General features: G+C 44.1%; 1 protein-coding gene across 4 annotated transcripts in view; it reads left to right on the top strand.

Moving 5' to 3' along the window:
* ACSL3 (acyl-CoA synthetase long chain family member 3) overlaps positions 1-15,958 on the top strand; it is a 98,521-nt gene that overhangs the window by 43,133 nt on the left and 39,430 nt on the right. For all 4 annotated transcript variants that reach the window (XM_075569669.1, XM_075569672.1, XM_075569670.1 and 1 more), the window contains exons 3-4: positions 7,726-7,903; positions 15,338-15,447. In XM_075569669.1, the coding sequence (XP_075425784.1) occupies positions 7,726-7,903; positions 15,338-15,447 (288 nt within the window). The remainder of the gene's footprint in view (positions 1-7,725; positions 7,904-15,337; positions 15,448-15,958) is intronic.

Here is a 15,958-nt window from a genome sequence, read left to right as displayed (position 1 = left end):
AATATGTAGGTGACTGGAAGGTCTCTTATGGGGGAGCACAGCTTTGGTAAATATGTAGAAGGCGGCTGGAAGGTCTCTTATGGGGGAGCACAGCTTGGTAAATATGTAGGTGACTGGAAGGTCTCTTATGGGGGAGCACAGCTTGGTAAATATGTAGAAGGCGGCTGGAAGGTCTCTTATGGGGGAGCACAGCTTGGTAAATATGTAGAAGGCGGCTGGAAGGTCTCTTATGGGGGAGCACAGCTTGGTAAATATGTAGGTGACTGGAAGGTCTCTTATGGGGGAGCACAGCTTGGTAAATATGTAGGTGACTGGAAGGTCTCTTATGGGGGAGCACAGCTTGGTAAATATGTAGGTGACTGGAAGGTCTCTTATGGGGGAGCACAGCTTGGTAAATATGTAGGTGACTGGAAGGTCTCTTATGGGGGAGCACAGCTTGGTAAATATGTAGGTGACTGGAAGGTCTCTTATGGGGGAGCACAGCTTGGTAAATATGTAGGCGACTGGAAGGTCTCTTATGGGGGAGCACAGCTTGGTAAATATGTAGAAGGCGGCTGGAAGGTCTCTTATGGGAGAGCACAGCTTGGTAAATATGTAGGTGACTGGAAGGTCTCTTATGGGGGAGCACAGCTTGGTAAATATGTAGAAGGCGGCTGGAAGGTCTCTTATGGGGGAGCACAGCTTGGTAAATATGTAGGTGACTGGAAGGTCTCTTATGGGGGAGCACAGCTTGGTAAATATGTAGAAGGCGGCTGGAAGGTCTCTTATGGGGGAGCACAGCTTGGTAAATATGTAGAAGGCGACTGGAAAGGTCTCTTATGGGGGAGCACAGCTTGGTAAATATGTAGGTGACTGGAAGGTCTCTTATGGGGGAGCACAGCTTGGTAAATATGTAGAAGGCGACTGGAAAGGTCTCTTATGGGGGAGCACAGCTTGGTAAATATGTAGGTGACTGGAAGGTCTCTTATGGGGGAGCACCGCTTGGTAAATATGTAGAAGGCGACTGGAAGGTCTCTTATGGGGGAGCACAGCTTGGTAAATATGTAGAAGGCGACTGGAAAGGTCTCTTATGGGGGAGCACAGCTTGGTAAATATGACCCTCAATCTGCAGTAAAAAAAAAACCATTTTTCTTTTTGTGTTTAAAAAAAAAATAAAAAAAAAAAACCTGTTTCTATTTGAATGTCTCTGGTATTTATTTATTCTTATACTCTTCAAAGTAGATATACTGCCGTCATTAGCCAAACAAACCCGTACAATAGACTTTAGGTGAGCCATATCTCGGTGTATAAAAATGTTTATTAATTTGTAAGATTATAAAAACTCTCCAAGCATTTGGTTACTATGGAGACATACGTGTGCCACAATTTTTTGAATGATATGAATCGCCTACAGTATGCCGAGTTACTGAACATGCCACCACATGTTCAGTGTTGTCCTTAAGATGATCCTGTGGGGGGGAGAGCTGCATTTGCTTAATCAAGAAGATCACTCCGATGATTCAATTAAAAAACGGTATTACCTACTGTTGTGGTATTTCTGCATCATTTGAAATGGGAGTATCACTGGTTCCAGAACCCAATACATCCTCCCGCGGCTTATCTTGTGGTTATGGGATGTGTAGTACATAAACCTGCCTTGCATGTGTAGTGGGGGGAAAGGCCAGTGCTATTCCCAGAAAAAAGCAAAACCTGGGGCACTGCTAAGTTAGAAAGAGAGGCTGGTAGTAGGTAAAATCAGATCAATTTATTGGGCATATAAACCAAAGGAATAAAACGGCACACATCCCCTGACGCGTTTCCCGCCTCTCAGGGCGCTTTTTCAACGGGTGATTAGGTATGGTGAGGCAAGCAGTATATATAGTTCCTCCCATCGTCCAGGTGTAGTCAAGTACATGATTGCCAGCTCTCAACAAAGGTGATTGGTGACATAACATGAACCAAATACTAGATGGTAAAGAGGACAGTGGGGGGAACCACAACACCAATGTAACAACTAAGAAAAACAATGTACAAAACATAGTAATACACACACAACTCCTGAAAAAGATAATAATGATGAAATAAAAACGTGATAGCAAATCTAAATATGTACATATAACAATCTATAATGATAAAGTCTAAGAGTGATAAAAACAAATATAAAACACCTAAGTGTTGTGAACAGTGACATAATAATGTGTATAATATCAGTTAAAGTGAAAAATAAATAAATAGTGATAAAAGATAATAACCACCATAACCATAGTGTAATACACAATGAAACCAACAAGTAATTAATAATGAAAAATAGACTAAAGTAAAAATACAATATAAAGGTTGCATGATAAATACCTAGTTATACATTGATAACAAGTGCTGAAAAATAAAAATAAAACTCTGCATGGACACCACCGGCATATTGCACGTAGAATCTCATGCAACAGCCATGGTGAAACCATGCCTATTCCCAGAAAGTAGGGATCCTGTACACTGCCACTACCGAAACACCTCCAAGAAAATAGAGCTTGTCGGAGCCCCGTGAGCATGTGACCTAACCATATAAAGGACACAGAGGAACAGTAGGGAGATTGAGGTGGATGAGCAGCAGGTTGTATAAAGCGGAGGGATTTAAATGCATTATACCTGTGGCTTCATTAGCTTTGTGATATGGCTCCGTTTACTAAAACATTGGATGCCGTTCCTATTCATACTACCTTGCATGGCCCACTGCTACAGAGGGAGTTAAAAACAGACCCCTCTTTGACGTGAATTAAGATCATTCCTTGGAGGACAGAGGGGAATTAGTCACAACACACGGAGTATTCCCTTTCGGGAAAACCACGGTCTTGCGTTGCTATGTTCTGAATAGCAAATGCTCATTGCGTTTTGGAAAATGAAATAATAACAAAAAGCCTGGAATACTTGGCACATTTTTCATTTTGCTCTCTGTCACAGCTGGCTTCTCTTTTTAAATCCGTGAATACATTCCCCCCCTCCCCCCCCCAATTCCAGGCCATGATTAGAATGCCGGCAACGGCGCGTGCACCCGAACAAATGTCTGTATCTCAATGGAGGTGCATATAGTGCGCGCGGCCACATAGAAGCACGACAGAGGCTGAATCCGGAGGAGACAAAATAATTTGGTTTAGGCATGACTTCCGGCTAAGGCTTGTTATATAGTAGGCGCTGGTGCGCGCCCGGCGTTGGGCACGTTTCGTTTGTAAGTGGGGGCGGGACTATAGACGTCACAGCGATAGCCACGCTGTGATTGGCTTGGCAGCGTCACATGAAACAGCAGCAGAGCAAAAATATAAATTCATGTATTTGCTGTGATCAGCCGCACTACCGCGCGTGGCTTAAGTATAGAACGCCAGGTCTGGACACAGCCAATTCTAATTGACGTGTGCACGGTAGCGCACGCACTATATCACACGCCTGACCCATACCAGCACTTTTTCTTACGGATGTGACAACCCCCCGCCCCTTCCCCCATGGATGTGACAGCCTCCTTGTCGCGTGAGATATCACACCGGCACAGTGCATGTTTTGCGAGAGCGACGGTAGCGCGTTACATCACACGCTCAGTTGTGCGTGCAGTTGGTATAATCGCTGCCTTAGGCCGCGCTTATAGTGCCGACGTCGCCCGAAAACAAATGCATTGTCGCCGCCGCCGCGTGCGCTTATTGTAAGCGTGACGTGGCGATGCGATTTTTTTGCAGCCGGGTATGTTTGATTTTTATGGGGCTGTCGCCTCATGTGACAGCCCCCGAACCAATCAATGGCCTGGTCGCCCGCGATGCTGCCGCATAACGAAATACAACTTTTGCTAGCGGCGACTGTGCCGTCACGGGCACTATACGCACGGCCTTATTCTGCTACAGCCCGTAAATAGATCATTTGTTGACCCATGCTCCAATAAGGTTTACTGTGCATGTAGTCAAATAGACGCGTGTCCCCGAGCGGTTAGTGGTACTTCTCTCCTTTAATGTCAGAATTTCGAGCAGGGACTAAGATTCTGCATGCGCATGACCTGCCGGGGAGTGTTACATTACAGATATGCACGGTGCTGCACTATGTTATACGTTTGGGCTTCAGGAAGCCAATTTCTGTGAGAAAATGCTGCTGCTCTGTTTGATGGCAGCACAGTGTCTGTAAATTTGCCATTGTTCATGGTGTACGTAGACATGTACGACTGTGTGTAGGAGTCGCTGTGACCAACTCCTCTTGTTTTGGCCATAATCTCCAAATCCTGGTTTCAGTGGGTTCCTTTCTTTGTTGACTAAAACGAACATGTATTGAATACGGATGAGCTCTTATCACTTTCAGTCCACAAACGCTCTTTAGAGAAAGGGGATCTTATATTAGCCACATCAATATATGACATAACTATATGAAACACAGAAACAGTAAGGTCCCGTCCACACTCGCCGCAGGGCAAACAAAAGGCTGTACCTCTGAGGCAGGCCATAGAGCGCGCAGCTTTCGTCGGACAACATTTTTTTTTTTTTTTGCGCGACAGCCAATGAGGGCGAACCGCTCATGTGATGTCATGGGCATGCCTCAGACACGCTCCATTGCCCTTCCCCCTCTTCCCATCCCAAAGGCCACAGATCGCCTCTGGGGCAAGTGTGGCGTTGCGCACGCGCCTACTATATTTGCGGCCTAAGGAGCTTGCGATGATATTGATTGATTAACAGTGGGTTTTATGTACCTGAAACACAATTTGGTTATGCCATGTAAAAAAAGTTACACTGCACAAAGTGCAGCTAAGATACCTGCATGTTTTCCACAGTTCCAAAATCCTCCTTCATTCACCGTATTGTCACATGTCCTGCAGAGGTTAAGCTGCAGACAAGTATTCTGGGTAGTGACATGTGAATGAACACCCCGTGGGTATGTCCCATTACCTTTCCTATCCACTTAATTATGTGGATTACATTGAGGGTTTTGTTTTTCACTAACTGCAAGCTGTCTCTCTGTTGCATCCACTGTCCACTTCACACAATGCAGAATCTGTGACCAAGTTCGAACTGATGAGTCTAAAAAGGACAAGCTTGTCCACTGATTTCTACTACTTGTTTGACCCAGGTTTAGCGGTTTAATGCAGCAAGCAAAAGCTCTAGGGAATCCTTGTAATGAGATAGGAAGGTAAAGGTAATGAGGCCACGGTGTTTATTTGCCTTTGACTGCCCGGAAATCTTGTTTGCAGCTTAACCCTTATATGACGTGACAATATGGTGAATGCCATAGTTATCCTCATACACAAGAAAAGACCAAGAGTTACAGACCAGTCTACTCCCAATTACTTACACAAGTTTTTAAAGAAGGTATTCGCTAACCTGGACTTGCCCAGCCTAGAGAACAAGCAGGATTAAGCAGTGGACACAACACAATGGGCCACATCCAAGTCGCACAAAAAGAGATTTCTCGAAGTAATTAATATGATCTACCACTCTGTTTAGGATTTGTAAATTACGAAAGAGTATTTGATTCTGTTTACAACCCGGTTCTAAATGTCTTAAGACAGTGTTGACGCATATGTTGATTAATATAAGGAAAATTTACAAGAATGCCACATCAACCATTCGATTACATGAAGATAGTAGCAAGATGAGGATCAGCAATGCAGTGCGACAAGGAGAGATGTCACCAAAGCTTTTCACTGCAACACTGGATAAATTGACATTGAATTGGGAAGCAAAGGGAATCCAAATCAATGGTGAATATTTGAGTCACCTACGACTTGAAGATAAATTTATTTTTTTGACAAGTTTAAAAGACCTCCAGCATCAAATCAGAGAACGCGCCAAAGCAAGTTAGAAAGTAGGCCTGCATAGGAATCTCCGCAAGTAAGCAAAGTGTTAGTGTGTCAACTCTGCACTTGTAGTTCCATTCAATTTATTTAGCAGATTGTTACTTGCTGGCCAAGGTACACAATGGATGGGAACGTCTTGCATAAAATCAATAGGAGAATGAAGATGGGATGGAGTACATTTGGAAGAAATTAGACAATCTTTCATGTGAACCTCAGGAGGAAAGATTTTATCGACTAGTGTATTCTGCCGGGCGAACATATGGATGTGTAACTTGGACCCTAAATGCGGAGTGAATTCAGAAGATTCAGACCACTTGATCAGGACATGCCTGGTCCTTGATCAGCAATGCTGTTTGACTATCAAATTTAGGGGAAATGTATTGGATTATGGCGCTCAAAACTGGGACTGGATCTGATGGTCATCCAAACGTTGTGTGGCCGGGGGTTCCCGAGGACAGGGCTGAGAACCACTGCGTTTGTAAACCTATGCAGTTAAATATACGATCACTATAGTATGATTTTGACGGTTGGGGTAGTCGGCCTCCCATAATAAAGGTGAAGCCCGCCTGGCTACCTCTAAAACCGTATGTATCTGGCCACCCCTGTGGACTCATTTGGCGGTACAATGTGTGGGGTGTAACCCCTTCCAGAGAAGTGCATAATCACTGTATGATCTGGAAGGGGGAAATCTGTGTTTATTGTGAGGGAACGTGAATTGTATATATGTGAAAGCACTTTATTCCCAGTAAATTGTATTCCCCCAGCTAGCCATCCAAGTAATGTAATTTGTGTTTAAACATTTCTATGCATGCAGTCTCGGTAATTCGCTTAGCCGAGCTACTTGAATAGAAATGCAGGATCAGGACAAAGGATGGGAGCGGATAGATGTCAGGACAAATGGTGGCCAGACAATCAGGTCTGGTGATGGGCTCTCAGTGGGGTAGAGCCTTTGTTCCCCACAGACTGAGGCGCCTACCCAGCGGGCGGTATAGGGCTGGCCAGGGTAAGCCGTTGCCGGGACGTGGCTCAAAGGCGCGATTTTCCATTGGCCAGTTCCCGCTCGCCAGCAGCCCCGTCATCACGGGGCGGTCCTGAGTACCTAAGCACGCTCCCTCCTCTGATTGGTGCAAACGGACGAGCCCCCTGCTGGGGATTGGCTGCACCATGTTGATCCATGCTCTGATTGGCTGGCGGCTCCTCCATAGAAAAGATGGGCACGAGGCCTGTGCTTCTGATCAGACTAACTTTGGAGTTTTAAAGTCCCGCCAGTCACTTCTCCGTCAACGTTGCGATTGCGAGAGTTTTTGAGGAACCGGGACGTGAAGCAGACGGTAAGACTACATGAAGCAGGCCCCTGCACCTAGTTGAGGCTAGAGTCTTGCCCTTTCCCTCCCCTCCCCCCCCCCCCTGGCCCATAGTTGGTGAGTGTATGCTATAATTGTGTATTTTGTATGTTTGCTGGCTTGCCAGAATAAACTCAGTTGATTCAACTTCTTTGTCCCGTCTGGGGATCATGATCCTGGAGTTTAAAAGTCCTGGCCTCCCGATACAATGATATACACTTTGAATCACTCGGATTAGGTTGTAATACACTGTACTTTGACAGCAGCATACATTTATAAATATGACCAAATTTGATATCTTTTAAATGACATTTCTTGTTCATTAGCAAAGGTATGGTGCCCTGATACACTGGATGGGTGGAAGCTTTGCTTGGGATCTTGATTCTTTTGGTGTATTTCCCTTTTATATAAAGGATGAATCCATTAGGCATTTTGCACTATTTCCTATTGTGGGGCAATATGAGATACAAATCTGTTTAGAATTCCTAATCATCCGGTCCTCACTTGGCTATAGTAAAACACCCGCCCTGGACTTTACTTTAACTGCAGTTACACATCTTCCTAATTTGTGCCTTGTGTCATCACCAGGTGATCTTGGGCAAGTACAACTGGCTGTCATATGAGGAGGCCTACTCGTTGGCTTCTGAGTTTGGCAGCGGACTTACTGCACTGGGTCAAAAACCCCGGTCCAACATTGCCATATTTTGCGAGACCCGTGCGGAGTGGATGATCACAGCCCAGGCCTGCTTCATGTACAATTTCCCACGTGAGTAATTTACCGTTGTATTGGAAGTTTACAGTTAAAATGTAGATGTTGATCCTATGCCCTCTGAAAAGAAGTATGCTACACTATGTGACAAATATTGCTAATACTTTTAGCTGCCCAAAGCTGCTGCTCCTTAGAGAAACTAAACATTTAGGGAGGAATATATCTTTCTCGACAATTTTGTGTTTATGCATATTTTATTTTCTCACCTGACCCTGGCAAGCAGTACCGTTGGTTTCCTATGTCCGGGAGCCCAAGTTCATGAGACATTCAAACTCGAGGTACAAAATACTAGCACAGGCAGCAAATCAGTAAGTGGAACACTGGTTCATAATATTTCCCCTGTTCATTATGAGGAATGACTGCTAAATGTCTCCTCGGTAGCATTATCCCGAAGATAAGGCCGCACTTATAGCGACGGCGACGCTGACGTCACGGTGCGGTTGTTGGAAAAAAATCAAATTGGAGGTATTTCCAGCGATCGCGGCCAAGCCATTGCGTCGCTCCTACTATAAGTGCACGCAGCTGTGTTAATACGTTTGTTTTGACGCGATGTCGCGTCGCCGGGACTAAGCGCGGCCTCAGATGTTCTGCTACAGGAGACCACCTGGTTCAGGCAGATGTCTGGGATTGCTGCTTGTAAGCAGACCCTGTGCAGATTGACCATGCCAAAAAGAAATATTGTGTGCTATAAATGAATGTGTATATAACTGTGGAAAGCCCTTTTGATATTCTCATTAACAGTTCAACTTCATTTTGAGTAAGGAACTGCTTTGACATTGTGACCAGTACATGCACACTGAGATAGTAAAGCTGTTGGGGTCAAGATGTTCTGTAGTTACAGTAGAGATTTATTACATTTATAAAAGATGTCTGTCAAGCCAGACCTAGTTCCTGAAATCCACACAATCCAGTACTTCCCCTCACCCCTTGAGATAACGTACACGGAGCATTTTAACAGATGATGCGCCCGTCGTCGCAGGCATATGCTTTGTAAGATTTCCCTTTCTCCCCAACCCCACTCTCCACATCTCCCAATCTTAACCAATTCCCGCACCTACGGTTAACTTTGAAAGCCTCAGCCAACTTCTGGGAAAACCTTAGTTCAACTCCGTCCCCCAACCCTGCGTTCCTATATGAATTCCAGAGGCTTGATTATCTAATATAAACAAACTGAGGTCCCCTCCTCACCCCGGCTCCAGCTTTCCCACCATATTGGACGACATAATGTTGTCGGAAACGCCCAGCAGCAGGATGTGACTGGGGGGAGGGCTGAATGCTCTGGGCCTGGAGGTCTTTGAGCTTGCCCAGTGTTTTTGGAAAGTGATAAATCTCACTCCTGTCCTTCTCAACACTCAAATTGCTGTTCTTGGACTGTGTATACTTAGCCAATAGCTTGGCTGCAGGGGAGATTTGAGGAGTTGTATTGTTGGTACATTGTTTGTTAAATAGTTGACCTTGTATGTTTTCTTAATCGGAGATTGAATCGCTTTACACGTGAGAATAATAGAGCCAAAATTAGCTAAGCAAGTGTTTTGTGTGCTTTTCTACTTCGAACATTTATTACTTTGCCAAAATACAAAACCAGTTACGCAAAAAAACAAACAGTGTAAATAACCAACTCTGGTAAAAATAAAACTCAAAACTAGTCCATCTTTGTTAGAAAGGGGGAAAAACATAAATATGAATATTTTTTTGGCAATATTCCTCAACACCATAGCCCATAATTATTATTTAAACAGCCAATTGTATTCTTTTGTGGCTAATAAGTATTATTTCTAATTGCCTATAGGGGTGTGCAACACTAATAATATATATTCTATATAGTTTATACAATCGGATACAGTTCAACAGGGAAATACTTCTAGTTTTGGCCATTATAGAAGTCATTGGGCTATTTAGATGGTTCTTTGAGCCTTTCTTTTATATATTTATATATCTATACCCTTATCTATCTATCAATGTAAGTTTACCTTGTCTTGTATAGAATACCACACTCTTACCAGGTGGATCTGCAATACACAACATGGATTAACACATCAACCAAGTGTGTTCAGTTTAATGCAGGGGTGCTCAACTCTATTACATAAGACCCCCCTCCCCCCAACAGGTCAGGTTTTCAGGATATTCCAGCTTCCACACAGGTGGCTCAGTCAGAGGTTCAGTAGAAGACTGAGCCTCTGAGCCACCTGTGCTGAAGCAGGGACTGATTGAGCCACCTGAGCTGAAGCCGGGATATCCTGAAAACCTGACCTGTTGGTGAGGAGGGGGGGAGTGGGGGCTCGAGGACTGGAGTTGAGCTGGTTTAATGCAGATGTATTATTCAGTGCGTTCACCATAGAAATGTAAAATCCTGGTGTGTGTTTTTTTTAAATTAATTTTATTGCAGGACACATCCTCCTAAAACAAGAAGGAACCGGCACCCCAGAGGTCTTCATACAAAAATAATGTTTTCATAAAAAATTCCATGAAAACATTTCTTTTTTTGTATGAAGAGCTTTGGGGCGCCGGCTGCTTCTTGTTTTAGGAGGGTGTGTCCTGCCTTATAGGTTTCCCCGATGGGGGATGATCGCTCTGCAGCTGAGGCAGTTATATAGATCCTGTGAGTGCACCAAACTTCTTAATTTTATTTACTGTTGCTAAATCATCTTTAAAAAATATGCAGTGGTTTCCATGACTAAGGAACGCTACATAAACATACCCTCCACTTATCGGTTCCCTTCTGAATCTCCTATAATCCAATGGCCTTTTTTTGACTCCCAGAAGCAGGACTTTAAATATACTTGAGAGCAGAGGTGGTTGTGCAGTTGTTGATGGAAATAAGGGTGTTAAGGGCACGGACATCTTATTTTCCCACAATTAAACAGCCTGCACTTTTAGGGGCATCTTTTCCAGTTTTTATATTAGTCAATCCATTGGAAATGGAAAGACAAATGGAGATGTATTTGAGAAATGAGTAAATATGCACAGTAATACGTCTGAGGAATGTAATGTTTATTTTCTACAGTGAATTCCCAGTAAGACATTTAGAACATGAACAGCACACACCAATGTACCAGGAATCATAAGTTTCCTATCTATCTATCTATCTATCTATCTATCTATCTATCTATCTATCTAGTGTGGTTTTTTATTTTATGTGCCTCCTTATCTTGTCCGTCTCCCACCTGTTGCACTGTGACAGTACAATGAGATTTTGTCCAGGCTTCTTGAATAAACGAGACGTTTTCATAGAAAGTCTGAGCCACTCTATCTGCAGTGCTCCTGGTATCTTTGAATGTCCTCAATCCCCAGGGGAGGGGGGGGAGGAGAAAGGAGGGAGGAGAAGAGGAGAGCTGTTCATGAGCTCCTACACGAACGCCCTCCCTGAGAATGAGAGATGTCCTGCACCTTGGCTGAGAAGCGAGGGCTCGGCAGTAGTGCTGTAGTGCTGGCGTTAATGGCTCACAGCTGCTTCCACTCCTGTCCCATCAGTCCCCTGACGTCAATGTAGTGTTTTGGCAAGTGTATCAACTTCTCAGATAGTTTAACCTCACCAGTGCTAGGGATAGCAGCACAGAAGTTTATAAACGTATGCAGGTTCTCTTTGTCGGGGTATGTTTGCTCATAGTTTCTTGCATACCCAAATGAGCCCCATCTCCATATACATAACCATTTAATTTCCAGGAAGGTTGGGTGACCTGCCCAAAAGTGAAGACTGAAGTGGGCGAACCTGTTTTTAATTCCAGACAGTGTTGTTACATCTAAGCAAGGTCTACTTTCTAAGCCTTTCTCTGTACTGTATCTTTTGTCTACTCTAAGGCCTTGGACATGGTAAGAAAGACTGCGCTGAGCCAGCACACTTACCTCCTGCATCTGGTATGTGTGTGGCTTTAGCAGGCGCGTGCGGAGGCGTGCTGAATTGCAGCCGACATTTAATTTAAGTTTTCGCGCTTACAGAAGCGGAGGGCCGGTCACGTGACCGCAAACAGCCAATGGGAACGAGGGACTAGCCACGCCTCCATCCCGCCTCCCAAGCTCGCTGCCTCGCCTGACAGGAAGCAAAAAAGCTCCTGCTTGAGCAGGAGTGCGGCTCAGCGCGGCCTTAGTCTTGTCGTCTGTCTCTCTTTTGTATTCCTTTAGCTGTCTCTTCCCCTCTTTCCATTATCACCCTTTTCTCACCTATTGCAAACCTATCACAATTATCGCCCCTTTCTCACCAAATTCTATTTTCCCCTCCATCCTTCCCTCTTTCTTCCTTTAATCCTCTTTCTGTCACACCTTTTTCTGTCCCTCCCTCCCTGTGTTGTATATCTCTTTCCCATTGCTTCTCTTCATTCTGACATTCCCTCTCTCCCATCCTCATTGCCAGCCTTGATTTGAGATATTTTGCACTTATCAAAATTTTGGTTGATCACCATCGCTACTTGGCAGTGGTAACGTAAAGCGATTGCAGGTCTATGTTGCAGTGTTTGACACCAAGGCTGCGCTTATACTGCCGGCGACGCGACCGATGACGTCACCCGTCGCCATTGCGATAGTTGCATTTAGAGTTTAGCTGACGTCGTTGGCTAAAAGGCCAGTGACGTCAGAAAGGTGGAAGGCAGAGGGATGGAGAAGCTCTCTGATTGGCCACAAGGGAAGACCATTGCCGAAAAAATAAAATAACGGTGACTACCATATTTTTGGTAGCGCTGTCGCTTGGTCGCGTGCACTGAGTGCTGACGGCGACAATGCATTTGTTTAGACGCGGCGTCACTGTCACTATAAGCGCAGCCATACATGCATGCCTGGACCATGACTTTAAGATGACTGTTCATATGCCCGATATGTGTATAATCTGAAAATCCCCAAATAGTTTTATTTAACATGAGGCATTTTCCTGTAAAGTATATCAACCTCATTCGGTCATAGAAAGGCTGCAATAAATTACGGTCATTTGATCCTGAGAGGGTTAATGACAATCTCCACATTACAGCACTGCATTACTATCTCTGCCCTGGCCCACACCACTCCTTCCATTGTCCTTTTTTGTCTCGAGTTTACGTTGCATGGGAATGGGTGATCTCGTGGGACTGTGAATTGTTAGGAGTTTTCACAGTTCTATGAGAAGGTGAATCAGTGATCAGAAATAACTGGTCTAGCATGTGAAGCACGATCTGAAGCTTAAGATGACTGGAAAGGGTTAATGGGGGAGCTGGGGAAAGCCTTGTATCATACTTAATTGTTTATGTAACTGGGGTCAGAGGAGGGAGTTAAGACTGTTAAGACAGCCTGTGGGAACCATCCCAGGCACTTGCTGGCTCTGCATTCCCACAAGTTGGACACAATGACAGTACATGTGTGTTTGCCCAGGAAGGGTCCTGATATTCATTGGTGCATAGTGATGGACTTGAAAATAAGGGAAGTGTGTGCTTGTGTGGTACAGATATAGAGACCATGTGGCAGACTATAATTTATGGTGATTTTCTACTCTGACCTTTAGGTCCATTTTTGTCACCAACTCTTTGCAAGAGAGATACTTGCAGATCCAGCCACCTGTCTTTGTGTGAATGTGTCCACAGAGCTCGCTTTGCGGTCAGTTGCAATTAGAAGGGTCAGATTCGGTGGATAGGAAATGTATATTATAACCTTCCTCCATTACAATTGCCATGATATAACTCTGGTTACAGAATAGCCTAATGCGGTGATACAAAGACTTCAAGCTCATTGAATCTGACACATGACATACCAAAGGTCTACATTGGTCCACAGTTTCTTTTGGAAGATGGCCACTTAATTTTAGCCTTCCGGACTGTTTTAGCTGGATGCTCAACTTTCCACTCATCTGCATCTATGGTCGGAGGCCAATTTCTAGAACATAACGGAATGTTTTTGGATTGACCGCGCCATCGGGTGACTGATGTGGTCATGCCCATAGAAGACACAGCCGTGCACGCCCTTTGTGATGCAGCCATTCATGCTTGCAGTGGCCCTTTTACTATGGGATTTTACAGAAACAATGTTGACCAATTTACATTTTTTGCCACATGGTCTCAACAATATAGAGACTAAAAGTAAACACATGCCTAACCAAGCCTGTTCCTTCCATAGCAGGGCCACATTAGTGATCATGAGAGAGAAGATAGCTAACCCTCAGAATAACCTGATTTTGCTAAAACATGTACAGTAGGTCCCCTCGCCTGTGTAGTCTTCCACTATCATAGCAGTAGCACAGTGTAACATTGCTGTGAGAGCTAGAAGCAATGATATAGATCTCTTTTATCCCTGTTACTGAGATAGCATATGTCCTATCCAGCTACATCCTCTCTCCCACTCTGATCTTAAGCTCCCAGGCAGAAGTGCAGCTGCTGTCTTTTTCCTCTCTGTGGGGGAGCAGGAAAGCATCCAGCACAGCACTGCATTTAGTTGGCGAAAGGGCGAGGAGAAGTACTACTTCTCTCTCCTCCACGCTTGGTAATGCAAGCATCTGGTCCGCATTAGCTCAAATATGTTCCACCACAGCGCCCAGAGCGTGGCCTGACGCTCCATTCCCAAGGTTTTACAAGGGGAAGGTTAAAATAGAACGCTTTCTGTCGTAAATACAGCTTTTGAAAATCTGTTAAACACAAAAACGTGCTTTTCTAGACAATGGTGTTTTTGCCCTGTCAGCTGGGGGATTGCAATACTGGAGAACACAGTAGAAAAGTCTGTCAGTGATAGTGAGGCATTCTTTCTTGGCCTGAAATGAATACTCCAACCTAGAGTATTCTGTAGTATCATTATAGCAGATCTTACAGTAACCTATATTTTTAAGATCAGTGTGAACATCATACATTCTAATTTAATTTTTCTTCAAAGTGACAAATGGCACGAAATACATTTTGGAAGATTCCTATTTTTATAATATGTGGGGGCTAGTACCCATCCTATTACCATGTCACTCTGTCCAAAAACCAACAGGAAGCCCCTATTGTGAGGAAGAACTGCTTTGCTGGTTACTATTGTGAGCGAGCATTGGGGCAGACATTCCAAGAATCAACATGGCAGATTTGATCTGCAGTGGTGTTGGAGCTAGTAAAGGACAGGGGGAAGTTGTTACAGTATGCAGCATTGCGACAGTGACCGATTGCTAAAATTAAGTGTCCCTCCTGAGCCTTTCAGGCATATTGGTCCATGGATGGCTATCTTTTCTGCTACCCTCACCCTGCCACGGAATGGAAAGATGAAGTGTCATCTCTTTTATTGCTGCTTTGGTGGCAAAGACGTGCTTGATGGTCCAAACGGATCAGGTCATTGTTACGATTACATGACTTTTTGATTACTGTGATTTTCTCGCTTTAGTATTGGGACATGGAGGATCATGATTAGAGAGGGTGGGCAACTTATTCAGAATAACCTTGGTACTAGAACTAGTAGATATCAAAGTAATTTAGTGAGGTCGCCAAAGCTCATATCTCACTCTGTTTGCTTCAGTTGTCACAATCTACGCCACACTGGGAGGACCTGCCATTGCCCATGGACTTGCAGAAACAGAGGTGACCCATATTATTACCAGCAAGGAGCTTCTGCAAACAAAGATAAAGGTAAGTCACTTCCTTAGGTTTCTGCCAGGCCAATATCTACATTGTTGGTGTTCCAAATGCTTTGTAAACATTACAAAAACCACACAATTGTCCTCCGCACTCTAAATAGAATAAATTCTCACAGGGGTACCAATGTACAGAACAAAAGTGATTTCTGGGCAAAAAGTGTGAGTGCTACTACCTTACAGCCCTATATACTCCTGATATATACACACAGGTTGCACTACTTTATGTTCCTTTATTCTTTCATGACCACGCTGTGAACATCCTGCACTCCTCCCCTTGCTGTGGAAGAGAAAAAAAGTACCAATGTACACCAAGTAACAGAACACTATAGCAAAAACAATCACAAAAAATATTAATTAACAAAGAATCAAAGATCATAAGCAACCAAACTATCTCCAGCACAATCCGTAACCAAGCTTGTGACAGTTTGGTTGTTATATACAGGCATACCCCGGTTTAAGGACACTAACTTTAAGTACACTCGCGAGTAAGTACATCTCGCTCA

The sequence above is a fragment of the Ascaphus truei genome, chromosome 14 (genome assembly GCF_040206685.1).
Source record: "Ascaphus truei isolate aAscTru1 chromosome 14, aAscTru1.hap1, whole genome shotgun sequence".
Lineage (NCBI taxonomy): Eukaryota > Metazoa > Chordata > Amphibia > Anura > Ascaphidae > Ascaphus > Ascaphus truei.
This window is presented reverse-complemented; position numbering and strand designations above follow the sequence as displayed.